This window comes from Oncorhynchus gorbuscha, linkage group LG04 (genome assembly GCF_021184085.1).
Source record: "Oncorhynchus gorbuscha isolate QuinsamMale2020 ecotype Even-year linkage group LG04, OgorEven_v1.0, whole genome shotgun sequence".
NCBI lineage: Eukaryota > Metazoa > Chordata > Actinopteri > Salmoniformes > Salmonidae > Oncorhynchus > Oncorhynchus gorbuscha.
The window spans coordinates 54394222-54422173 of record NC_060176.1 but is presented as its reverse complement, the minus strand read 5'-3'; the positions used below and the strand labels follow the sequence as shown (position 1 = coordinate 54422173).

The 27952-nt window shown below is 43.1% G+C and overlaps 2 protein-coding genes and 1 long non-coding RNA gene across 5 annotated transcripts; all 3 read left to right on the top strand.

Moving 5' to 3' along the window:
* The first annotated feature begins 10 nt into the window (after positions 1–10).
* On the top strand, positions 11–4136 carry gtf2h3 (general transcription factor IIH, polypeptide 3). 2 transcript variants are annotated; one of them, XM_046345287.1, is made up of 13 exons: positions 11–102; positions 437–516; positions 620–726; positions 851–927; positions 1110–1172; positions 2237–2266; positions 2397–2425; positions 2516–2590; positions 2677–2730; positions 2820–2888; positions 2978–3113; positions 3195–3231; positions 3350–4136. In XM_046345287.1, the coding sequence occupies exons 1-13, from the start codon at positions 87–89 to the stop codon at positions 3417–3419; spliced, it is 843 nt and encodes a 280-aa protein (XP_046201243.1). In that variant the 5' UTR covers positions 11–86; the 3' UTR covers positions 3420–4136. The 2 variants fall into 2 exon arrangements, with proteins under 2 accessions (XP_046201243.1, XP_046201242.1); XM_046345286.1 differs by having other exon boundaries at positions 15–102; positions 851–996.
* Positions 4137–12057: 7921 nt separating this feature from the next.
* On the top strand, positions 12058–17137 carry LOC124033300 (26S proteasome non-ATPase regulatory subunit 9-like). Its single transcript, XM_046345285.1, has 6 exons — positions 12058–12259; positions 12516–12615; positions 12781–12974; positions 13120–13221; positions 13389–13477; positions 16808–17137. Exons 1-6 carry the CDS (start codon positions 12134–12136, stop codon positions 16833–16835), a joined length of 639 nt encoding a protein of 212 aa, XP_046201241.1. The 5' UTR covers positions 12058–12133; the 3' UTR covers positions 16836–17137.
* A 6979-nt stretch (positions 17138–24116) lies between these two features.
* LOC124034305 lies at positions 24117–27507 on the top strand. Of its 2 annotated transcripts, XR_006838551.1 has the most exons (4): positions 24117–25641; positions 25945–26103; positions 26313–26456; positions 27015–27507. It is a non-coding gene; the product is annotated as an uncharacterized LOC124034305 (long non-coding RNA). The 2 variants fall into 2 exon arrangements; XR_006838550.1 differs by having other exon boundaries at positions 24125–26103.
* The last annotated feature ends 445 nt before the right edge of the window (positions 27508–27952 follow it).

Sequence of the window (27952 nt, the reverse complement as noted above, 5' to 3'; positions counted from 1 at the left end):
TACAACTAATTTCTTATTGGTTGTTTTAGGGAGAAATGGGCGGGTCTTTAGTTTGGGCACGCTGGAGGAGTTAGCAATGTTAACTTATGGTGATGGCGTCGGGTAAGTGAATTCACCATAATAGAGATTTAACCATAATAAATCATAATCTCACACAATAATGAATATGTTAAAACATTGGAAGTGTAACATATATATATATAGTGAAAACATTGGCTTACAAGCTTGTTGGCATTGAATGAGTTTTATGAAGAAATGAAATAGCTGGCTAGCTAGCTAACATTGGCTAGTTTGTGCTAATCACTAGCTAACTAGAAATTAGTAACGTTGGCGTAGTACTAATCACTGATATAAAATGAATGCATGAGAAAAGGCATAAGTTAGTTATTGTCATAACAACCATAGCCACCGGTCAAGCTAACTTCTGTGTTTGCAGAGGATGAAGTCAGTCTTCTGGTCATTGTTGTGGATGTCAATCCCATATGGTGGGGTCAGCAAGCTAATCGAGAACCTCAGGTATTTAACTATTATTAATTGTGCAATTGTCTACAGAGTTAGCCTCTATTTCAAAGAATCTATTAGACTGAGATATGCATGATTTGTCTTTCTCCTCTCTTAGTTCACCCTATCCAAGTGTCTGGATGCAGTCATGGTGATGGGTAACTCCCACCTGGTCATGACTAGGACCAATAAGCTGGCCATAATTGCCAGCCATTGTCAGGAAAGGTATTCGAACTTGCCACTTGTCAGTAGATACACAGAATACTTATAAATGCTGGTTTCTGTCTGGTGATTTTATGTTCCAATCTAATTACAAATCTCTCTCTTCCTTCCTTGTCATATGCTGCAGTCATTTTCTGTATCCTTGTAAGCTCTGGAAATCTGGAGATGGTCATGGGGATGACAATGCATCAACAAGTGGGGATGGCAAGTATGAGTTATTGTCAGTTGCCAATGACTTAATTGCAGAAGAGATCAAGAATCTCATGTCACGAAGTAAGTGCAGAATAATTTCCTTGTGCATTGCCAAAAAAATAACAAAGTTAGCAGTGTTTGTCAACTCCCTTTGTGTACTCTTATAAGATCCTCACTTTTGTTATGTTTTTCAGCTGAAGTGAAGGGAAACCAGACAGACACACTATTGGCGGGATCACTTGCTAAAGCTCTCTGCTGTATCCTTTCCATTAAATTGCTTAGTCATTACAATGCATTTACATTAGAACAGCAGCATAATCACCATCTTAGAGCAGATATTAATCAATTTCCTGAAATTATTTTGGGCAAGGCTGCACATCAGTCTCTGGAACCCTTTCCCGACAACTTAAGGTCAGCAGTTTCTGCGCATATGCGGGATTCTCAGCTTTACTCGTTCAGCTGCCCAGAGTATAGGCTGCTCTGGCGAAGGGTGCTCATTTAATAAAGTTAGGTCATAGCTGAATCAATGTCTGCAAGATCACATAATGACAGTAGTCAATAACAGAACCAAATATAATAGCATAGTTTAACGTTACTGTAATAAAATTAAAATAAATAATTTATGAGATTTTAGGATGATTGTGCGGCTGGTCCCATTTTTCTCTCGTGCGGCCAAAACTCAACCAGGTTCGCCACTAGGCAAAATATGTGCTTTGATTGAAACAAAACACGGGTATGCTACTTTAACACCATCTGTTCTAAATTTTGTCACCGTACATAATTAAAAACAACCCTGTAGGCTACTTTAGAACAACACTGTTGATAACTCAAGAACATCTAAATATATAACCCCATGAAACTGATTGACGTTTCACACTTAAAATGTATTTAATATGACCATTCGCACTATCATAAGGGGGGAAAATATCATAAATGTTTTTTTTTTGTCTTACAGTAACGTTATGCTATTATATTCAGTTCTGTTGTGCAGAATACTGTCATTATGTGATCTTGCAGACATTGATTCAGCTTTAATCCAACGTTATTAAATAAGAACCATTTGCCAGAGTCGCCTGTTCTCTGGGAAGCCGAATGAGTAGAGCAGAAACTGCGTCAAGTAGAGAATCACGCACATGCGCAGAAGCTTCAGACATGTAGTTGTCGGGAAGAGGGTTCTAGAGAACTTTGATACGCAGCCACTAAATTATTTTTAAATGGCTGGTTTTTGTTGGTGTTTTGTCGATTTGTAAATTATAAATCAAATTCCTCTCATCCAATTTGAGCTGGATGCTTGTATGTTTCTTTTACTTTGAATATTCAGATATCCATAGAGTCACAAAGGAGCTGGAAGGTATTCAGAGCATTTCAATTACTAGGTTAATAAAGTGTTAATAAATTCCATCAGATTTAATCTTACAATTTTGTAATGGTCATTACACCAGTCATGGTTTTCAGTCACATGTTTCCCTGCTTTTTTTCAGCCGGACAAGAAATGAAGTCGAGGATATTGGTAAGACCTCACTGGAGTCAGTTTTACAAGGGTAGCTTACTCTTTTGGTGAGTGTGGTTTGAATAGTTTTTTTGTGTTTTTGCGGAATAGGTCGTTAAAGCAGCAGAAGACTGTGCCTTGCAATACATGAACTTCATGAATGTGATCTTTGCTGCCCAGAAGCAGGTAAAATTACTTTCTTCTCAGCTTTCGCTTTCTTTAGCATATGTTTAATAAAGAAACTGTGTTTCTATTTTGTCTTGTCTTGTTAGAGTATCCTAATAGACGCCTGTGTGTTGGACTCGGACTCAGGTCTCCTCCAACAGGCAAGTTTTGATTGCTTTATCATATAGATGTGCATAAGCATTTTAATTTTCAGTAGGTTCACCATTTTCTACTGTATTTGTCTTAACAGGCCTGTGACATAACTGGAGGATTGTACTTGAAGATACCACAGAAGATTGCCTTGGCACAATATCTTCTGGTGAGGATAAAAATGATAGAGATAAAGATTGATTAGCTTTTATGTCTTATGTTTTGTGTGACATCGGTTACATTCTCTTTTACCAATAGTGGGTATTCCTGCCAGACTCTGACCAACGCTCCCAACTGGTGCTGCCACCTCCTGTACATGTGGATTACAGAGCAGCATGCTTTTGCCACAGAAACCTCATTGAGATTGGTTATGTCTGCTCAGTGTGTTTGTCAAGTGAGTTATATTTTGTTTTCTCAGTGTATAAAAGTTGTATAATGATTTCATTTCTAATGAACAAACCCTATTCTCTTGAAGTATTCTGCAACTTCAGTCCCATCTGCACAACGTGCGAGTGAGTATTACAGACCTTTACTCTTGTTGTAATAGACAGGGGAAGTAGGAACAGGTGGTAATTATTTTTGTTTCTGTGCAAATGTGTTTAGTCATCTTCAAATGCCTTTTCCTTGTAGGACTGCCTTCAAAATTCCATTGCCCCAGGTGGTGAAGTCAAAGAAGAAGAAACTCAAGCCATCAACGTGACATGCAAATTAACACTGTACATGGACCTTTGTTATTGGAAAGTTTTATTTAAAGATTACCACAGTTTTCTTTTGGTAAGGTATTACTGTATTATCACCCTCCTTGGTAAACCACAGGTTATGTCAAGAGGAAATATTGGTTTAGGCCAGGGAAGGCCACTAATAGAAGGAGGGCTTGTGTGGGTGCAGGTTTTTGTTTCAGGCAAGCAGTAACACACCTGATTGAACTAATCAAAGGAACAAAAGCCTGCACAACACCACTACAACAGAGTTGGTCACCATTGGTTTAGGAAGTGCTAATGCTTGATTCATGACATGTTTGACTTGGATACGATAATACCCGAGTTTCCCACTCAGACAGTATCAGAATAAACCAGCGGGAAGCGCTACACAAATAACCTAGGTACATTTTTACTCTGAGGTTCCGAGTTTCCGTCATGAATCCACCATATGGCTCTCGGTTTATGATCACAAAAGATAATGGATACAATTTGTGTTTTTTTTTAATGTCACATTTCACCATTTTTACATGCATGTTTTTGATACTTTTAAATACAGAATTTGTTAATCAATAAATCTGGCCTAATATTCCTTAATATGAATTCCTATACATTTTTGCATCCACTCATACCAACATTCTGAATTGTTTATTTTTTTAGAATACCCTCTTACCATTTGTTAAATGAAAACTAATTCCATAAAGATTAAATAAAATGTTTTTCCTAGTGTCAATGGTCGTCACTAGTTACCACGGTGGTCATCAGGCAGGCAGCTGATTATTACCCCTTAATACCATGGTACTATCATGGTTTTTCGGTCACTATCCTTGGCAGGAAAATACCATGGTATTTCCTGACATGGTCATTTTTTCCCCATTGTACTGCCATGGCAGGAAAATATCATGGTATTTGCACCAGTACCTTGGTGTGTGTATATATACAAAAGTATGTGGACACCGCTTCAAATTATTTCAGCCACACCTGTAAATGACAGGTGTATAAAATCGAACACACACCCATGCAATCTCCAAAGCCAAACATTGGCAGTAGAATGGCCTTACTGAAGAGCTCAGTGACTTTAAACGTGGCACCATTATAGGATGCCACCTTTCCAACAAGTCAGATTTCTGCTCTGCTAGAGCTGAGCCAGTCAACTGTAAATTATGTTATTGTGGAAACATCCAGGGGCAGCAACGGCTCAGCCATGAAGCTCACTGCCATTGGACACTGGAAACTTGTTATCTGGAGTGATGATTCACGCTTCACCATCTGGCAGTCCGACGGACAAATCTGGGTTTAATGGATGCCAGGAGAACCCTACCTGCCCCAATGCTTAGGGCCAACTGTAAAGTTTAGTGGAGGAGGAATAATGGTCTGGGTCTGTTTTTCATGGTTCGAGCTAGGCCCATTAGTTCCAGTGAAGGGAAATCTTAAAGCTACAGCCTACAATGATATTCTAGATTATTATTTGCTTCCAACTTTGTGGCATCAGTTTGGGGATTGCCCTTTCCTGATTCAGCATAACAATGCCCCCATGTACAAAGCGATGTCCATACAGAAATGGTTTGTCGAGATCGGTGTGGAAGAACTTGACTGGCATGCACAGAGTCCTGACTTCAACTCCATCGAACACCTTCGGGATGAATTGGGACGCCAACTGCGTGCCAGGCCTAATTGCCCAACATCAGCTCCCAACCTCACTAATGCTCTTGTGGCTGAATGGAAGCAGGCAATGTTACACCATTGAGTGGAAAGCCTTTCCAGAAGAGTGGAGGCTATTATAGCAGCAAAGGGGGACCAACCCCATATTTATGCCCAAGATTTTGGAATGAGATGTTCGACAAGCATGTGTCCACATACTTTTGGCATTTCGTGTTTTTTTCTTGCTATTGTAGTGACCTTTTAATTTTTTTACAATGAACCATGGTAGTACAATTTTAAAAATACCATGGTTTTGTACTAGCAGCATGTAGTGAAACGAAAGCCAACTAGTTGTTTACAATGTATTGTGATGGCCTGTCTCCCCACCGTTTTTCGGGTAAAGTGACCAAAAGCGTAGTAATTTATGGTACTCACATAATGCAACATTGACTACTTGCTCTGCCGATGGCAAAGCGTAGGCCATTACCCTCTTAAACCCCCTTAGCTCAAAGTGAAAAACCACAAAACACATGGTCTAGTTGTGTAGTGCACCCTCTTAAACATTGGGCCTGGAAAAGGTAACGTTATCCTGGGAAGAATTAAAGGAGTCTGAAACCTTGAAGATTTGAAATAGTTTATCTGGTGCTTCTCTCTTCAATACAGTTTTCAGTTGGCTCTCACTCATTCAACTGACTTGGCTAATCTTACACAATTGTTATAAATAGCCAACATACTAAAAAAATTGTTGTAAAAATATCGCAGAAAAACATAATGTAATTCTCAACCCAAAAAACAGCAAGTTACAACGTTTTCCTTTGTTTACACTGTGATCGTTACTGGCCAACGACGTTGGTCCTGTCGCCATGCAGGTTAGCTTGACTGGAGCTAACTTTAGCCGACGTTAGCTTCTATTCTAACGGACGTTTATAAATGAATTAAACTATCATAACATCGTAAAATAACAATTATATAATTACACTTCGCGTAACTTGGTGTTTCATAACCTATGCTTTATAACTCGCTCAATGTGATGATAACGTTTAAAATATTTCGTTTATCTGGCGCTTCTCCCTAGTTTCAGTTGGCTTTACTCTCTCATTCAACTGACGAGGCAGGGTAGCGCGAGCAGGGTTGCCAGGTCAAGCTCAATGTGTCGCCCATCACCACTCAAAACCCACACAAAAGGTCTGAAAACTTGTCCAATAAATTTTTTTCACAGCAAGAGAGGAGTTGCCAGAACTATACAATACACCCTTTTCCATTATCAAGCCAATTAATATCATAGTAACATATATCAAGCAACATTCGGGTTTCCTCTAAATAATAATTATTGCAAGCTATGACATAATTAACCAATTTAAATATGTTGCAAGAGAAAATATAATTCATCCATATTAAACTGACCAGATGATTTTCCATCAATGGATGTCGATTTAACTCGTTTGACTGCTATGATTAAGCAATAAGGCACAAGAGGGTAGGGTATATAGCCAATATACCACAGGCTATTCTTAAACACATCGCAACCCGGAGTGCCCGGATACAGCTATATTGTGGCCATATACCATAAACCCCTGGGGTGCCTTATTGCTATTATAAACTGGTTACCAATGTAATTTGAACAGTAAAAAGTAAATGTTTCGTCATACGTGTGGTATATGGTCTATTATACCACAGCTTTCAGGGTTCGAACCATGTTTATAATTGTAAATAAGTCCCCTTTGTGCATGTTTATTTTTATTATACCCTTATTTTACCAGGTACGTTGACTGAGAACACATTCTCATTTACAGCAACGACCTGTGGAGGTGGGGATGAATGAGCCATTTGTAATCATGTGCATAACTATTGATAAATCAGACAGGAGAGTTAGATTTATGAAAATTGGACAGAGGATCTCAAAATCATTATGACACTCTAAATAGCCTACCTACAACTGGTAAAAAAAAGTTGTCCGAAAAAGAACGTGCTGCTCTGACACCTCTTTGCCTAACACACACACACTCCTCCAGTTCTCCCCACCACTCAGCAACTCCCTGCCTCACTGCCTGACAGTCAGCAGCAGGTCACAGTGAAACATACACTGCTCAAAAAAATAAAGGGAACACTAAAATAACACATCCTAGATCTGAATGAATGAAATATTCTTATTAAATACTTTTTTTGCTTTACATAGTTGAATGTGCTGACAACAAAAACACACAAAAATTATCAATTGAAATCAAATTTATCAACCCATGGAGGTCTGGATTTGGAGTGAAACTCAAAATGAAAGTGGAAAACCACACTACAAGCTGATCCAACTTTGATGTAATGTCCTTAAAACAAGTCAAAATTAGGTTTAGTAGTGTGTGTGGCCTCCACGTGCCTGTATGACCTCCCTACAACGCCTGGGCATGCTCCTGATTAGGTGGCGGATGGTCCCCTGAGGGATCTCCTCCCAGACCTGGACTAAAGCATCCGCCAACTCCTGGACAGTCTGTGGTGCAACGTGGCGTTGGTGGATGGAGCGAGACATGATGTCCCAGATGTGCTCAATATAGCATCAATGCCTTCCTCTTGCAGGAACTGCTGACACACTCCAGCCATACGAGGTCTAGCATTGTCCTGCATTAGGAGGAACCCAGGGCCAACCGCACCAGCATATGGTCTCACAAGGGGTCTGAGGATCTCATCTCGGTACCTAATGGCAGTCAGGCTACCTCTGGCGAGCACATGGATGGCTGTGCGGCCCCCCAAAGACACAATGACTGACCCACCGCCAAACTGGTCATGCTGGAGGATGTTGCAGGCAGCAGAACGTTCTCCACGGCATCTCCAGACTCTGTCACGTCTGTCACGTGCTCAGTGTGAACCTGCTTTCATCTGTGAAGAGCACAGGGCGCCAGTGGCGAATTTGCCAATCTTGGTGTTTTCTGGCAAATGCCAAACGTCCTGCACGGTGTTGGGCTGTAAGCACAACCCCCACCTGTGGAAGTCGGGCCCTCATACCACCTTCATGGAGTCTGTTTCTGACCGTTTGAGCAGACACATGCACATTTGTGGCCTGCTGGAGGTCATTTTGCAGGGCTCTGGCAGTGCTCCTCCTGCTCCTCCTTGCACAAAGGCGGAGGTAGCGGTCCTGCTGCTGGGTTGTTGCCCTCCTACAGCCTCCTCCACGTCTCCTGATGTACTGGCCTGTCTCCTGGTAGCGCCTCCATACTCTGGACACTACGCTGACAGACACAGCAAACCTTCTTGCCACACCTCGCATTGATGTGCCATCCTGGATGAGCTGCACTACCTGAGCCACTTGTGTGGGTTGTAGACTCCGTCTCATGCTACCACTAGAGTGAAAGCACCACCAGCATTCAAAAGTGACCAAAACATCAGCCAGGAAGCATAGGAACTGAGAAGTGGTCTGTGGTTACCACCAGCAGAACCACTCCTTTATTGGGGGTGTCTTGCTAATTGCCTATAATTTCCACCTGTTGTCTATTCCATTTGCACAACAACATGAAAAATGTATGTTTACATGTTTACATGTTTCAAATAAAGTTTCCAAAGATAATGAAGAAATTAGTGGATGTACAGCATAACATCTAATTATATAAAAAAATGTATAAGGAAAGTGGACATTATTTTATTTTTGTAGTCTGTATCTGAGTTCTTCCGGTTGTCTTGAGTTTCAGGTTGAGCTGTAAAGCCAAACTGCATTGCTTAACCTTACAAAAAACGGATTTTCTTCCAAATGTATATTGATATTATAGCCATTTTAGCTCTGGCTTCTGTCTTGCAATGAAAACCTAGTCATTTAAAATGTTTGTGACACATAGAAACAGGAAAGAATGCACCATTTACCATGGCAGAGGTGAAAAAGGCAATAGGACAGGCTGGATTAACTTCGAATGGGAAAGATGAGATGTGTTATGTTGGCCCGTCTTAGTGATGAGGCACTGGATAAGGTATTGGTGTTGTACAACAGAGTGTGGGAGGAGGGGAAACTACCAGGCAGCTGGAAGGAGGCATATGATATGATGTGGAAGGAGTGGTTGTTAATCAAGCATGATATGATGGGGGTAGGTGGGTGGGGAAGTCTCTCTCAGGCAGCTACATGGTGGATAATGGTACACCACAGTGGAGTGTGATTAGTCCTCTGTTGTTCTCAATCATGATCAATGATGTTTGCTCTCAGGTACAGCCGGATATTGGGAGGTTGTTATTTGCAGATGATGGGGCCTTATGGAAGAGAGGAAGAAATGTGCCATATACTGTATAGTCAGGAAGGTATAGGAAGCAATTGATGAGGTAGAGTGGTGGGCAGTAATGTGGGGATTCAGGTTCTCTGTAGAGAAAACAGGTGGAATGTGTGAGATGAGGAATGCTTGAGGTTATATGGGAGAAACTTGGAGAGGGTGGAGGCCTTCAGGTTCCTTGGGGTATACTTCGATACTAGAATGGCCTGGGCAAAACACATTGAGAGAGTGGTGGGAAAGTGTAAGAAGGTACTAAATGTGATGCACTGTCTGACAAGGAAGGAGTGGGGGGCTGGGCGTGCCTCATTGAAGACCATATATGAAACAACCCTCCAGTCCTGCCCTAACCTACTCTACCATAGAAAATACAGGCTTTCTATGGTCAGGACGTGACAGGGCTAAACAATCTGGACCCTCTCTTTCTACAATTATCTGCCGAAATTGTTGCAACCCCTATCACTAGCCTGTTAAACCTCTCTTTCGTATCATCTGAGATTCCCTAAGATTGGAAAGCTGCCGCGGTCATCCCCCTCTTCAAAGTGGAAGACACTCTAGACCCAAACTGCTACAGACCTATATCTATCCTACCCTGCCTTTCTAAGGTCTTCAAAAGCCAAGTTAACAAACAGATTACCGACCATTTCGAATCCCACTGTACCTTCTCCGCTATGCAATCTGGTTTCACAGCTGGTCATGGGTGCACCTCAGCCACGCTCAAGGTCCTAAACGATATCATAACCGCCATCGATAAGAGACATTACTGTGCAGCCGTATTCATCGACCTGGCCTAGGCTTTCAACTCAGTCAATCACCACATTCTTATTGGCAGACTCAACAGCCTTGGTTTCTCAAATGATTGCCTCGCCTGGTTCACCAAGTACTTCTCAAACAGAGATCAGTGTCAAATCGGAGGGCCTGTTGTCCGGACCTCTGGTAGTCTCTATAGGGGTGCCACAGGGTTCAATTCTCGGGCCGACTCTCTTCTTTGTATACATCAATGATGTCGCTCTTGCTGCTGGTGATTCTCTTATCCACCTCTACGCAGACGACACCATTCTGTATACCTCTGGCCCTTCTTTGGACACTGTGTTAACTACCCTCCAGACGAGCTTCAATGCCATACAACTCTCCTTCCGTGGCCTCCAACTGCTCTTAAATGCAAGTAAAACTAAATGCATGCTCTTCAACCGATCGCTGCATGCACCTGCCCACCCATCCAGCATCACTACTCTGGATGGTTCTGACTTAGAATATGTGGACAACTACAAATACCTAGGTGTCTGGTTAGACTGTAAACTATCCTTCCAGACTCACATTAAGCAACTCCAATCGAAAATTAAATTTAGAATTGGCTTCCTATTTCACATCAAAGCATCCTTCACTCATGCTGCCAAACATACCCTCGTAAAACCGATCATCTTACCGATCCTCGACTCTGGTGATGTCACTTATAAAATATCCTCCAAACACTCTACTCAACAAATTGGATGCAGTCTATCACAGTGCCATCCATTTTGTCAGCAAAGCCCCATAAACTACCCACCACTACGATCTGTATGCTCTCGTTGGCTGGCCCTCGCTTCATACTCGTTGCCAAACCCACTGGCTCCAGGTCATCTACAAGTCTCTGCTTGGTAAAGCCCCGCCTTATCTCAGCTCACTGGTCACCATAGCAGCACTCACTCGTAGCACGTGCTCCAGTAGGTGTTTCTCACTGGTCACCCCCAAAGCCAATTCCTCCTTTGGAAGCCTTTCCTTCCAGTTCTCTGCTGCTAATGACTGAAACAAACTGCAAAAATCACTAAAGCTCAAGACTCATATCTCCCTCACTAGCTTTAAGCACCAGCTATCAGAGCAGCTCACAGATCACTGCACCTGTACATAGTCCATCTGTATATAGCCCATCCAACTACCTCATCCCCATACTGTATTTATTTATCCTTCTGTAGCTCAGTTGGTAGAGCATGGCGCTTGTAATGCCAGGGTAGTGGGTTCGATCCCTGGGACCACCCATACGTAGAATGTATGCACACATGACTGTAAGTCGCTTTGGATAAAAGCGTCTGCTAAATGGCATATATTATTATTATTATTATATTATTATATTATTTATCTTGCTCCTTTGCACGCCAGTATCTCTTCTTGCACATTCATCGTCTGCACATCTACCATCCCAGTGTTTAATTGCTATATTGTAATTTCTTCGCCACCATGGCCTATTTATTGCTTTAACTCCCTTATCTTACCTCATTTGCACTCACTGTATATAAACTTTTTTTTCCTTTTTTTTCTACTGTATTATTGACTGTATGTTTAGTTTATTCCATGTGTAACTCTCTCGTGTTGTATGTGTCGAACTGCTATGCTTTATCTTGGCCAGGTCGCAGTTGCAAATGAGAATTTGTTCTCAACTTGCCTACCTGGTTCAATAAAGGTGAAATAAAAAATAAAAAATAAAAAAGGTGTAGATACAGTGTGGACATTATTGGAGGGAAAGAGAATGGATGAGATCTAGTTTGAGGGAGAAGGGGATACAGGAAATTAGTTTAAAGAGTATGTTGAGTAGAACGTCATTAGATATAGTCTTAAATATTTTGTTATCTTTTTTTAGAGCAATGCTGGCAGGTCGGATTTAGTTTCTCCGTCTCTAGCCCACATTCCAATACAGTAGGTGGCGGTAATGCACCATAACGTTGGATGCCAACCGCCGATAAACCCCACCGAAGAAGAAGAATAAACCGGAAATAGCAACTGGGCCTTAGTATTTTAACTTGTCTTACTTGTTTTGTTATTCACGTTTTGGTAGTTGTCGTTATTGAGTTTCCGGACGAGAGAGAATCATGAAGATGACGGAGGAAAACAACGATGGAAATTCGACAATAACAATGGAAGATGTCCAAAGTCTTATAAAAAAGAAAGACACTATTGAAGAACAAATTAAATCTTACTACGACGTTTTGGAAGATGTACGTTTGTAACGTTATATGGATACGTTGTTTGTTTATATTTTGGACCAGTTAACGTTAGCGAGCTAACGCTAGCTTGCGAGCTCAAATGTGCTTATTTTTCCAATATGTTGTAGCTAAGTTACGTCAATCAATGCTAGCTTTATTCAGTCTGTATTATATAACGTTAGAAACAACGTGTTTGTGCGTGTTGTGAGGCTATTATATGACGCAAGAAATATGATTCCCCGTCAATAATTTGTGTGTTCTCTTTTAGCAAGAGGTTGGAATGGAAGGTCCTTTGGTTGATGCAGAGGGATTCCCTCGCGCAGATGTTAATGTGTACCAGATCAGAACAGCAAGGCACACTATTTCTTGTAAGAGAGCTTGTAGCACTGCTGCGCAATATAACATGTTTTAACTTGACAACAGTCAGACAAACTATTTACAGTGTAGTATGTAAGGGGTTCCATTGTTCGTGTGTGCTACTGCCTACTGTATTTTTCCCCCGGCTAACTATGGCCACCTTGTCGATGTGGCAGGTCTACAGAATGATCACAAAGCCATCATGGTGGAAATCGAGGAGGCCCTGCACAGGCTGCATGCTCTAGAGAAGGCGAAGCGCAAGCAGGACCAGGCAGAATCCCAGACTGAGTCCATGGAGCAGGAGGTCACCCTGCCCTCTCCCTTTGCCCGTGTGGATGCTGTCTCACAAGGCTCCCCTGCATGTCAGGCTGTGAGTGTTTACAGTTTCTAGATTGACCTAAAACCTAATATAGAATTTGTTTACAACACAGACATTGTTATTTACTTTGTGTTTGTTTGGGGTTATTTAAGAGTGGGGTTTTTTTCAGTTGTGATACATTTGTTTTTTCCCATAGGGCTTGCGAATTAGTGATGAAATCATAGCATTTGGATCCATCAACACAGGGAACTTCCAGAACCTGCAGAATATTGCCTCAGTGGTTCAGCATAGTGAAGGGGTATGTTCGCCTGTGACTATAATAATCTTGTTATAACCAGTTGTATTTTATTGTGCCAAATGACCTAATCATTGGCCGGGTAACGTGCCATTATTTCAGCAATATGAAATGCAGTCACTACAGTGATAACTTACCATGTGTGACATGTTGTCTTTTCTATTCCTTAGAGACCATTAAATGTTACAGTGATTCGAAATGGCCAGAAGACCCAAATGGGACTTACCCCACAGCGGTGGTCGGGCAGAGGTTTACTGGGGTGAGTGTCCTACCTATTGAGGTAGAGATTAGACTGATTACTATTTGATCTAACTTTACTGTGGTTCACATTTAAAATACATGCCATGCCAAAATACACATCATGTACAGTGTCTTCAGAAAGTATTCACACCACTTGACTTTTTCCACATCTTGCTGTGTTACACCCTGAATGAAATATTTATTATTGAGATTGTGTGCCAGTGGCTTACACACAATACCCCATATTGTCAAAGTGGAATTATGTTTTTATATACAGTGCCTTGCGAAAGTATTCGACCCCCTTGAAATTTGCGACCTTTTGCCACATTTCAGGCTTCAAACATAAAGATATAAAACTGTATTTTTTTGTGAAGAATCAACAACGAGTGGGACACAATCATGAAGTGGAACGACATTTATTGGATATTTCAAACTTTTTTAACAAATCAAAAACTGAAAAATTGGGCGTGCAAAATTATTATACATATAATAAGTTGCATGGACTCCCTCTGTGTGCAGTAATAGTGTTTAACATGATTTCTGAATGACTAACTCATCTCTGTACCCCACACATACAATTATCTGCAAGGTCCCTCAGTCGAGCAGTTAATTTCAAACACAGATTCAGCAACAAAGACCATGGAGATTTCCCAGTGCCTTGCAAAGAAAGGCACATATTGGCAGTGGTGGAAAAAGTACCCAACTGTCATACTTGAGTAAAAGTAATGCTACATTTTATAGAAAATGACTCAAGTAAAAGTCAACCAGTAAAATTCTCCTTGGATTAGAGTTTTAAAGTATTTGTTTTAAAATATACTTAAGTATCAAAAGTAAAAGTATTAAGCAAACCAGATGGTATCATTTTCTTGTTTTTATTTTATTTACAGAAAGCAAGGGGCACACTCCAACATTCAGACATCATTTACAAATGAAGCATGTGTGTTTTAGTGAGTCCGCCAGATCAGAGGCAGTAGGGATGACCAGGGATGTTCGGTTGATAAGTGAGTGAATTGGACCATTTTCATGTCCTGCTAAGCATTCAAGATGTATCGAGTACTTTTGGGTATCAAGGAAAATGTATGGAGTAAAAAGTACAATATTTTCTTTTAAGGAATGTAGTAAAGTAAAAGTAGTCAAAAATATAAATAGTGGAGTACAGATGCCACTGCTTATTGGTAGATGGGTAAAAAAAAACAGACATTGAAATCCCTTTGAGCATGGTGAAGTCATCGATTACACTTTGGATGATGTGTCAATACACCCAGTCCCTACAAAGATACACAATACTAACCTAAATACTGCACAATACTAACCTAAATGAAAGAGTTAAAATAAGGAACAATATACAGAATTAAAAAATATTACAAAACATTCATTCTATTTGCAATAAGGCACTAAAATAAAACTGCAAAAATGTGTCAAAGAATTTATGTTTATGTCCTGAATACAAAGCGTTGTGTTATGTTTGCCCCAAACATATCACTTAGTACAACTCTTTGTATTTTCAGGCATGGGGTGTGAATACTGCGTTTTCAATGAATGTGCATAAATGTCTAAAAACATATTTTCATTTTGTCATTATGGGGTATTGTGTATAGATGGGTGAGAGAGAAAATATTTAATCTATTTAGAAATCAGGCTGTAACACAAGAAAATGTGGACTAAGTCAAGGGGTATGAATACTTTCTGAAGGCACTCTAATTCATGACCTGAGATATTTGTTAGTAGTATTAGTTTATAAACTATTTTACATGGAAGCCATACTTGGCAGCTAAAAGCTGAATTGCAGTACACACAAGTAAACAAATCTCAGACTGCTTGAAAAGCAAAACAAACATCAAATAAAAATATGAATGACATGAGTATAGGTCTGGGCTACAAAGTTCGGAGTACTTTAAGCCTCCGACACATGGAGCGACAGACAATAGCACAAGGCTTGAGCAGAGGGGGGTGCAGGTGGCCAACAGAAGGAGCTGAGCAGCCAGATCAGGTCATCTGGGGGTAGGCAGGTAGCTCTCGACGCCCGTACCTGTGGAACGAGATGTCATTTGTCGGAGATATCGTTTTTATTTTTTTTGTGTGTTTTTCACCCCCCCTTTTTCTCCCGAATTTCATGGTGTCCAATTGGGAGAAGTTACAGTCTTGTCTCATCTCTCGTATGGACTTGGGAGAGGCGAAGGTTGAGAGCCATGCGTCCTCCAAATCACAACCCAACCAAGCCGCACTGCTTCTTGACACAATGCACATCCAACCCGGAAGCCAGCTGCACCAATGTGTTGGAGGAAACACCGTACACCTGGCGACCGTGTCAGCGTGCACTGCACACGGCCCACCACAGGAGTCGCTAGTGCGTGATGAGACAAGGATATCCCTGCTGGCCAAACCCTCCCCTAACCCAGATGACCAATTGTGCGCCGCTCCATGGGTCTCCTGGTCACGGCCTGCTGCGACAGAGCCTGGGCTCAAACCCAGAATCTCTAGTGGCACAGCTAGCACTGCGATGCAGTGCCTTAGACCACTGCGCCACTCGGGAGGCCCTTGTATTTTTATCTCACCATGCTCTCACTCAGGATACAGTCTACTCATAACTTTGGACGAATACTCTTGAGAAATGAATTCCTCACTGCCACTTTGCCACTGAATTGTAGTCCCCCTCTTCAGTCAAGGAGTCCATAGAAACCGGCCAATGTATACCAATCAAAACCGCTAGCTGGCATTGTTAGCTAAATTATAATTAATCATGTATTTCATTTCTATAGTGCTTTTCATAGAATCTCAAACTGTTTCGGGCAAAAAACCAGCAAGCAATATTATATGACTGGTCAACTAATAGAGGCCAAGTCTTTAAAAGCTGCCTCCTGGAGAGATGGAGAGGGTCCGTTTATGGCTTTAGTGGCGGTAGCTGGTCAGAGGATGGTAGATGATGGTGATTGTGTCTGCTGATGATCTTGTAGAGGGCAAGTCTGAGAACCAGCCTGACCATTATAGCCATTGGACGTAGCTACTAGACTTCTCCTCTTCCATTCCTTCCATTCTGTGTAGCACCCACCTGGGTGAATCTCCAGCAGATCTGGTTGCCAGAAAGCTCACCACACAGTTCAGAACAGTAGCCAGTCGTCCTCATTACGAGCCCTCTGCCTCAGCACTGCTGTATTCCTCGATCTCCAATTCCTCTCACGCTTCAGGTGACTCCTCAAATGAGCTAGCCATCTTGAAAAGCTGGTTTGCCATTAATTATTGGGCAGGGTTTTATTTTATTCAGACCTAATCTATACTAATTTGGCTAGCCAGCACCATGACAACTGTAGAAGATAAACTATTGACTTCTTATTAATTGTTTTCCCAACAGATGTAACATTGTGCCCATCCACAGATGATAAGGACCATATGACCAGCAAGATCGTAAGGGTTCAACTTTAACACCAACCTTACTGTTATCCCACTTGATGGCTATGAGTAAAGGAATTGTTTGAGCCCATAAATAGAAGACTGACATTTTCAACTGATTCAATGTCAATTTAATGTTCTAATAAAAATATATTAACATTATTTTCTTTGAGTTTACATATTGCTTTCAGTGTGAAAATATATATTTTTTTCAATATTCGTCTGACATTTCCATTTGCCCAACTCCTCACCTGATGTAACAGCTAAAAATAAAATAAAAACATTTAACACATTTTTGATATTAGAGACATTTACAATTTCCACAAAGCCTAAGCAATTTAGCTTTGGGAGCCATTGTAATTTCTGGTTTCAGGCAAAGTTACTCAACAATAGGCGGCAGGTAGCCTAGTGGTTAGAGCGTTGGGCCAGTAACCGAAAAGTTTCTGGATTGAATCCCTGAGCTGAGCTGACAATCCCCGAGCTGACAAGGTAAAAATCTGTTGTTCTGCCCCTTTCAACCACTCCACAAATTTATTGTGAACAAACTATAGTTTTGGCAAGTCTGTTAGGACATCTACTTTCATTTTTACAACAATTGTTTACAGACAGATTATTTCACTTATAATTCACTGTATCACAATTCCAGTGGGTCAGAAGTTTACATACACTAAGTTGACTGTGGCTTTAAACAGCTTGGAACATTCCAGAAAATGATGTCATGGCTTTAGAAGCTTCTGATAGGCTAATTGACATTTGAGTCAATTGGATGTATACCTATACCTTCAGTTTTTGATTTGTTAAAGTTTGAAATATCCAATAAATGTCATTCCACTTCATGATTGTGTCCCACTTGTTGTTGATTCTTCACAAAAAAATACAGTTTTATATATTTATGTTTGAAGCCTGAAATGTGGCAAAAGGTTGCAAAGTTCAAGGGGGCCGAATACTTTCGCAAGGCACTGTAAGTATGGTGATCTTATCGTGAGGGTCCTAGCAATTCCCAGTCTTATTGGTTATATCTGTTTACAATGATATTCAGCATGCAGTGTCCATCCTAGAACAACGAGAATATGAACGGATATAAATAGCATGTTTATGGTTGTTGGTAACTGAGTAAAGATGAGGTTTATTGTTCAGTCCTGTACAGTGTAGACTTAGATGAAAAGGGGACCAAAAAAATATAGCCTGCTCAAAAAAATAAAGGGAACACTTAAACAACACAATGTAACTCCAAGTCTATCACACTTCTGTGAAATCAAACTGTCCACTGACTGCAACACTGACTGACAATAAATTTCACATACTGTTGTGAAAATGGAATAGACAACAGGTGGAAATTATAGGCAATTAGCAAGACCCCACCAATAAAGGAGTGGTTCTGCAGGTGGTGACCACAGACCACTTCTCAGTTCCTATGCTTCCTGGCTGATGTTTTAGTCACTTTTGAATGCTGGCGGTGCTTTCACTCTAGTGGTAGCATGAGACAGAGTCTACAACCCACACAAGTGGCTCAGGTAGGGCAGCTCATCCAGGATGGCACATCAATGCGAGCTGTGGCAAGAAGGTTTGCTGTGTCTATCAGCATAGTGTCCAGAGCATGGAGGTGCTACCAGGAGACCTGGAGGAGGCCGTAGGAGGGCAACAACCCAGCAGCAGGACAGCTACCTCCACCTTTGTGCAAGGAGGAGCAGGAGGAGCACTGCCAGAGCCCTGCAAAATGACCTCCAGCAGGCCACAAATGTGCATGTGTCTGCTCAAACGGTCAGAAACAGACTCCATGAAGGTGGTATGAGGGCCCAATGTCCACAGGTGGGGGTTGTGCTTACAGCCCAACATTGTGTAGGACGTTTGGCATTTGCCAGAGAACACCAAGATTGGCAAATTCGCCACTGGTGCCCTGTGCTCTTCACAGATGAAAGCAGGTTCACACTGAGCACGTGACAGACGTGACAGAGTCTGGAGACGCCGTGGAGAACGTTCTGCTTCCTGCAACATCCTCCAGCATGTCCAGTTTGGCGGTGGTTCAATCATGGTGTGGGGTGGCATTTTTTGGAGGGACCGCACAACCCTCCATGTGCTCGCCAGAGGTAGCCTGATTGCCATTAGGTACCGAGATGAGATCCTCAGACCCCTTGTGAGACCATATGCTGGTGCGGTTGGCCCTGGGTTCCTCCTAATGCAAGACAATGCTAGACCTCATGTGGCTGGAGTGTGTCAGCAGTTCCTGCAAGAGGAAGGCATTAATGCTATGGACTGGCCCGCCCGCCCGTTCGGAGGAGATCCCTCAGGAGACCATCCGCCAACTCATCAGGAGCATGCCCAGGCGTTGTAGGGAGGTCATACAGGCATGTGGAGGCCACACACACTACTGAGCCTCATTTTGACTTGTTTTAAGGACATTACATTTTGAGTGTGACTCCAAATCCAGACCTCCATGCGTTGATAAATTTGATTTCCATTGATCATTTTTGTACGATTCTGTTGTCAGCACATTCAACTATGTAAAGCAAAAAAGTATTTAGTAAGAATATTTAATTCATTCAGATCTAGGATGTGTTATTTTAGTGTTCCCTTTATTTTTTTCACTCAAAATCTCACGATACATGGCCCCATTCATTCTTTCCTTTACACGGATCAGTCGTCCTGGTCCGTTTGCAGAAAAACATTCACAAAGCATAATGTTTCCACCCCCATGCTTCACAGTAGGTATGGTGTTCTTTGGATGCAACTGAGCATTCTTTGTCATCCAAACACGACGAGTTGAGTTGTTACCAAAAAGTTATATTTTGGTTTCATCTGTCCATACGACATTCTCCCAATCTTCTTCTGGATTATCCAAATGCTCTCTAGCAAACTTCAGACGGGCCTGGATATGTACTGGCTTAAGCAGGGGGACACGTCTGGCACTGCAGGATTTGAGTCCCTGGCGGCGTAGTGTGTTACTGATGGTAGGCTTTGTTACTTTGGTCCCAGCTTTCTGCAGGTCATTCACTAGGTTCACTAGGATTTTTGCTCACCGTTCTTGTGATCATTTTGACCCCATGGGGTGAGATCTTGCGTGGTTCCCCAGATCGAGGGAGATTCAGTGGTCTTGTATGTCTTCCATTTCCTAATAATTGCTCCCACAGTTGATTTCTTCAAACCAAGCTGCTTACCTATTGCAGATTCAGTCTTCCCAGTCTGGTGCAGGTCTACAATTTTGTTCTGGTGTCCTTTGACAGCTCTTTGGTCTTGGCCATAGTGGAGTTTGGAGTGAGACTGTTTGAGGTTGTGGACAGGTGTCTTTTATACTGATAACAAATTCAAACAGGTGCCATTAATACAGGTAACGAGTGTAGGACAGAGGAGCCTCTTAAAGAAGAAGTTACAGGTCTGTGAGAGCCAGAAATCTTGCTTGTTTGTAGGTGACCAAATACTTACTTTCCACCATAATTTGCAAATAAATTCATAAAAAATCCTACAATGTGATTTTCTGGATTTTTTTTCTAATTTTGTCTGTCATAGTTGAAGTGTACCTACGATGAAAATTACAGGCCTCTCATCTTTGTAAGTGGGAGAACTTGCACAATTGGTGGCTGACTAAATACTTTTTTTGCCCCACTGTATATGTTAAACAAGAGAAGTGTTTGTTTTTGGGCTACCTTATATCCTAGGAGGGAGTGGAGATGGAGGAGCAACGCGTTAGCGTCACTTGACTGGGTTGAGTCACTGACGTGATCTTCCTGTCTGGGTTGGCACCCCCCCGGCCCCCTTGTGTTGTGCCGTGGCGGAGATCTTTGTGGGCTATACTCAGCCATGTCTCAGGATGGTAAGTTGGTGGTTGAAGATATCCCTCTAGTGGTGTGGGGGCTGTGCTTTGGCAAAGTGGGTGGGGTTATATCCTTCCTGTTTGGCACTGTCCGGGGGTATCATCGGATGGGGCCACAGTGTCTCTTGACCCCTCCTGTCTCAGCCTCCAGTATTTATGCTGCAGTAGTTTATGTGTCGGGGGGCTAGGGTCAGTTTGTTATATCTGGAGTACTTCTCCTGTCTTATCCGGTGTCCTGTGTGAATTTAAGTATGCTCTCTAATTCTCTCTTTCTCTCTCGGAGGATCTGAGCCCTAGGACCATGCCTCAGGACTACCTGGCATGATGACTCCTTGCTGTCCCCAGTCCACCTGGCCGTGCTGCTGCTCCAGTTTCAACTGTTCTGCCTGCGGCTATGGAATCCTGACCTGTTCACCGGACGTGCTACCTGTCCCAGACCTGCTGTTTTCAACTCTCTAGAGGCATTAGGAGTGGTAGAGATACTCTTAATGATCGGCTATGAAAAGCCAACTGACATTTACTCCTGATGTGCTGACTTGCTGCACCCTCGACAACTACTGTGATTATTATTATTTGACCATACTGGTCATTTATGAAAATGTGAACATCTTGGCCATGTTCTGTTATAATCTCCACCCGTACACAGCCAGAAGAGGACTGGCCATTCCTCATAGCCTGGTTCCTCTCTAGGTTTCTTCCTAGGTTTTGGCCTTTCTAGGGAGTTTTTCCTAGCCACCGTGCTTCTACACCTGCATTGCTTGCAATTTGAGATATCAGCTGATGTACGAAGGGCTATATAAATAAATTTGATTTGATTTGGTCAGCACAGTCAGGTCATGGCCCATCCCCAACTCCGTGAAAGCAGTCCAGCGATTCCTGGGGTTTGCCAACGATTTCCGGAGGTTCATCCGAGGCTTCAGCATGGTGGTCGCGCTTCTTACCTCCCTGTTGAGGGCGGTCAAGACACTGAAGGCACGCTTCACCACTGCTCCCGTGCTGGCACATCCCGACCCCTCACATCCCTTCATCGTCGAGGTGGATGCCTCCAAAGTAGGAGTTGGGGCAGCGCTGTCTCAGCACACCGGAACCCCTCCAAAGCTGCGGCCCTGCGCATTTTAATCCAAGCAGCTGAGACCCGCTCAGAGGAAGTACGACGTAGGGGACCGGGAACTCTTAGTGGTCAAGAAGGTTTTGAAAGCTTGGAGGCACTGGCTGGAGCGGTCCAAACACCCTTTCCTGGTGTGGATGGACCACTGCAACCTGGAGTACATCAGGGCAGCGAAGAGGCTAAACCCCAGACAGGCCAGGTGGGCTCTATTCTTCACAAGGTTCCAATTCACGCTTTCTTATAGGCTCGAAGAACATGAAGGTCGATGCCCTATCTTGCCTCAATAATATATGCCATTTAGCAGACGCTTTTATCCAAATGACGCATAGGAGAGGGAGAGGAGACCCCCATCATCCCTCCGTCCTGTATCATTGCGCCAGTGGTGTAGGACGTGGACACCGACATATGGTAGGCCCTGTGCACGGAACCCGCACCTGCACAGTGCCTGGAGAACTGCGCCTAAGTGCCCATGGGTGTGCGGGACCGCCTGCTTGCCTGGGCACACACGGCGCACACATACCTGACTGAGAAGTACTGGTTGCCCACCTTGGCTATGGATGCCGGGTTTACTTCTCTTCCTGCTCCATCTGTGCCCAGTCAAAGACACCCAGACATTTTCCTTATGGAAAGATCCTTCTCCTGCCGGTTCCACAACGACCCTGGTCTCACCTCTCAATGGATTTGGTCACTGACCTTCCCCCCTCCGAGGGGAACATCACCGTTCTCGTCGTTGTGGACCAGCTTTTCAAAGCATGTTGCCTTCTTTCTTCTGCCTGGGCTCCTGTCGGCCATGCAAACTGTGAAGACTCTTTTAACGCACATCTTCCGGCACTACGAGATCCCGGAGGACATTGTGTCAGATCGTGGCCCTCAGTTCACTTCACGCGTATGGAAAGCGTTCATGGAACGCCCGGGGGTCACGCTCAGTCTCACTTCCGGGTACTGTCCTCAAGTTAATGGGCAGGTGGAGAGGGTCAATCAGGAAGCGGGCAGGTTCCTGAGATATTACTGTCAGGACCGGCCGGGGGAGTGGGCAGATTTTCTACCAGGGCTGAGTACATGCAGAATTCTCTCCGCCACTCCTCCACGAACCTCACTCCTTTCCCGTGCGTGTTGGGGTATCAGCCGGCCCTGGCACCTTGGTACCCGAGCCAGAATGAAGCTCCTGCGATGGACGAGGGGTTTCTGCAGGCTGAGGAGACCTGGAACGCTGTGCACAATCGTCTCCAGCAGGTTGTGCATCGGCACAAGGAACAGGACGACCACCACCGCAGTGAGGTGCCTGTCTTCTCTCCAGGAGACCGGGTCTGGCTCTCCATCCGGAACCTGTGCCTCCGCCTGCCCTGCTGGAAGCTGAGCCTGCGGTTTGTGGGGCCTATTAAAGTCCAGAGGAGGGTTAATGAGGTAACATACTGTTTGCAACTCCCTGCTGATTAACGCATTAACCGACTTTTCACCAGGCCAGTGGTGCCTGGTCCCTTCGCTGAGGCTGGACCCAGTGACGCCCAGCCTCCTCCTCTGGACATCGAGGGAGGTCCGGTGTACACGGTCCATGAAGTCCTGGATTTGAGGAGTCGGGCGGGGCGTCTCCAGTACCTCATTGACTGGGAGGGGTACAGCCCAGAGGAGCGGTGCTGGGTTCCTACAGTGGGCATCTTGGACGCTTCGCTGACCAGGGATTTTCACGGTCGGCACCATGGCCCACCCGTACCGCGTACTAATTGAGTGTATGTAAACTTCTGACCCACTGGGAATGTGATGAAAGAAATAAAAGCTGAAATAAATCACTCTCTACTATTATCCTGACATTTCACATTCTTAAAATAAAGTGGTGATCCTAACTGGCCTAAGACAGGGAATTTTTTAGGATTAAATGTCAGGAATTATGAAGAACTGAGTTTAAATGTATTTGGCTAAGGTGTATGTAAACTTCCGATTTCAACTATATAATTTCCTCAATTACCTCAACTAACCTGTAACCCCTGTGGCGTACAGCAGGTCAGCCACCAGGTGGAGACTCGTCGAGGCCTGGTGACAGACGGAGTATACAGTTGAAGTTGGAGTAATTAAAACTAGTTTTTCAACCACTCCACAAATTTCTTGTTAACAAACTATAGTTTTGGAAAGTCGGTTAGGACATCTACTTTGTGCATGACACAAGTCATTTTTCCTACAATTGTTTACAGACAGATTATTTCACTTATAATTCACTGTATCACAATTCCAGTGGGTTATAAGTTTACATACACTAAGTTGACTGTGCCTTTAAACAGCTTGGAAAATTCCAGAAAATGATGTCATGGCTTTAGAAGCTTCTGATAGGCTAATTGACATCATTTGAGTCAATTGGAGGTGTACATGTGGAGGTATTTCAAGGCCTACCTTCAAACTCAGTGCCTCTTTGCTTGACATCACAGCTTTTCTAAAGAAATCAGCCAAGATCTGAGAAAATAAATTGCAGACCGACAAGTCTGGTTTGTCCTGGGGAGCAATTTCCAAATGTTATTTTATTGTTGCTCTTTTATTTTTTACTTTAGTTTATTTAGTAAATATTTTTCATAAAACTGCATTGTTGGTTTAAGGGCTTGTAAGTAAGCCAAGATGTTTTTTATCCGGTGAGAATCAGTGTGATGCCAGCTGGTGCCCCAGTGTATGTGAAACGTATCTGCTTTGTCCTACTTCTCCCTTTTAATCCCTCTCTTGTCTGTAGGAATTTTGTCCTGTCTACAGTCAGCTCGAGGGTGATACATGTGAAAGCACAGGGCAGTGTGACTGAGCTGCTGCTGCGAAAGCATTGCAAGGCACTGCATGCTGTGGCATATCACCCCCAGCAACCAGTTGTTGCCTTGGGCAGCCACAGTGGCACCCTGAGGGCGTGGAACTATGAGCGCAAGGTGTCCATCTGCAGCAGGGTCTTTGAGAAGGAGAGGCAGATTCAGTGCATCGCCTATGACCCCCCCCCCAAGGTGACCCAGCAGGCCAGAGGCTTTTGTCAGTTTAATTTCCTATAAGTAAAACCATATGCATATTGATATTCTCACATTTGATTTGTGGTATGCAGAGAACTCTCCTTAAAAACAACATATTCTCTGTTTGCTTGAGTTGGCTCAGCTTTGACCAGGCTATCCTGTGTGTCGGTGAACAGGATTATACTTGGCAGTTGGATTTGCAAGTGGAGCTGTCCATGTACTGGATGCTTGCACATTGTAGAGTGAGGCAGAGGAGCGACCCAACTACAGCCACTCTCATTACCTTCTCTCCAGACTCCCTCTACCTGGCCACAGCAGTGAGCAGACACTGTGGTTCTGGCATTGGGATTGGAAAGTAACAGGTTTGAGCCCTCTACCTTGAAGCATTATAATCAAACTGAAGCTAACAAATTGCACGTTTCCCTCGTGTTTTGTTGCTACTGTCAGGATGCTGGAAAAGCGGTGATGGTGTTTGGCTTGTACACTGGTAGGAGCATGCAGTGTTGGAAGTACCTGTTGAGGCATCACTCCTACTATAAGCCCATCAGGGACTTCCTATTTGGGGTGTACCTGGACAGCACCCAAACCAGACTATTCTCCCTGGGCATGGACCAGCCCCTCACACTTCGTAGGGCTCTGGTTTACTTACATGCAGTGGTTCTTTACTTGCTGAACCACTAGGCATGCTGAATCACGTTGGATAACTTTGCCTTGGTGTGTGGTGATTCATTAGGTGGAGAACGACCTGGAAAATAGCAATGAGAATGAGCTGATGATCCTGAGCACATTGAGCAGAGCGTCGGGCCCACCTTTATGGCTTGGTGCACACCCCTCACCACAGAGGATTTCCTGCTCACTGCCTCTGGCCTCTACAAAGTGAAGCTTTTCAACAGCATCACCAAGATGTGCAGGTCAGCACCCAAATAACTGTCTGTAAAAATATGATTAGTCCTCTTATTTCACGGCCTCTGTGTCACTGGGGTGTAGTATGAAGGCCACAAATGAAGGATCATGACCCTAGCTCTCATTAAATGGCGTACATCACAGAAGACAAGGTAAGTGTTGATTCATGCCCAATCGTATCAAACTACCTCCTCAGTCAGACCAAATATGTATGAAAGTCTTTATTTTAGGGGCCAGACTTGTGTGTATTTCTTGCCTAATAAAGAGATACTGGTTTCATTGTCACTTGTCATAATGTCGTCTTTTTCAAGGTGGATCTCGAGATTCTGCCCATTGATGGGAACCCCCAAGTTCTCTGCTCTGATTTGCCACCCAACAGGGGTATCTGCTATGGCCTTTTCCAATGACATTCTATATGTCTTCACTGCTGGGGGTCTGACTGAAGTCCTCACATGGGAGATTAGTTTAAAGTGAGTAGACCATTGAGTTTTCCTGTTGAACATATACTGAATCGTTGTCTCTTGTGTGTTTAGTGTATTAGAAACAGAACTCTTTAGAGTAGGTCAAACATATCTTTACCATGTAACCATCAATATTCAGAATTGTATAGAGTGGGTACATCAGTTATGGCTGTACAATACTTGTGTGTTTGTTCTGACACTTACTTTTTTCCCTTTAGGAAATGGAGGACTTTTTCTATTACTGTCAGCTGTGTAAACAAGGCATTGACTCCATGGAGATCCGACAGGTGTCCACCCGAATCCCACTAGCAAAGGTCCCCTTTATCATGAGGGCTCTGGGCTTCCTCCCCATTGAGCAAGAGGTACAAAGTCCTTAATGAAGACAAATCCGATGACTAGGCTAATGTGGGAAACGCTTGATTAATTTATTACTTTAATAATTTTCTGTTTTCGTTACTCATTTTGTTATACTTTGTTTTAAGTTATGAGTTATAACAATGAGTTAGGTTCAGTATAGAAATAATGTTTGTTGATCATGAGTAAAGTTCAGCAGGTATGCTGAGACTGTGAAATATGTGACCGCCATAGACCTTAAGGAGTTTATTAAGGTGTACCAACAGCCAGCATTTGGCATCTCCAGGAAGTAGTTACTTCACACTTTCCAGGTCCTGGGTGATGAGAGAGCATGTAGTGAACAGGGATGAGCTGCTGGAACTCTTCCAGGACAAATGTGCTAGGCTAGCTGCCTGTAAATCTGTATTTTCTTAGTCTCCACAAACCTGTTTGCTGTGCCTGTATATTTTTTATGCAGGGTATTGTCACTATCTACAATTTGTTAGCCTTATGTCTTTATGTTCCCTTGTTCAGAGGCAGTGCTGGTATTTCATTCGAATAATACGTCAACTCTCTTTTTGCCTCAGCGGAACATATCACTGAGGACAAGCTGGCAGAATTTTTCTCCACACTGGTGTAGGACTGAATCCAAAGAGGGGGAGATCTGAGCTGGAAGCCATTGAATGTGATGGTATGTATCACCATGTTGAGCTCAGAGTAGTGTCTAAAAATGAGACTGAGACACCACAGCTTTGATAGTCCACCATTAAAAGTGTGTGTGGGACAGATTCAGAAGACATGCTGGATTGTGAGATCCTGGAGGAGATTTCCATGGAAACATTTTCTAATGATTTCCTGGGGTTTGTTCCCTCCTCCCAAGAGGGAATGTTGTCCCCCTCAGGGTCAGAAGTTGTATAGAAATTACATGTTTTCTTCTTTTAGAAAAGTTTATATTTATCAATTTCCTTTAAAAACAGCTCATTTTACATTGTTAAATCTTCTATCTACAGAGCTTGTGCTGCTAGGTGACCTAAACTGGGACATGCTTAACACCCCGGCCATCCTACATTCTAAGCTAGATGCCATCAATCTCACACAAATGATCAATGTACCCACCAGGTACAACCCAAAACCCCACCCTCATAGATATCATCTTAACCAACTTGCCTTCCAAATACACCTCTGCTGTCTTCCACCAAGATCTCAGCGATCACTGCCTCATTGCCTGCATCCGTAATGGGTCTGTGGTCAAACGACTACCACTCATCACTGTCAAACACTCCCTAAAACACTTCAGCGAGCAGGCCTTTCTAATCAACCTGCCTCTGGTATCCTGGAAGGATATTGACCTCATCCCGTCAGTAGAGATGCCTGGTTATTCTTTAAAAGTGCCTTCGTCACCATCTTAAATAAGCATACCCAATTCAAAAAATGTAGAACCAGGAACAGATATTGCCCTTGACCAGCACAAAAACATCCTGTGGCGTTCTGCATTAGCATCGAATAGCTCCCGTGATATGCTACT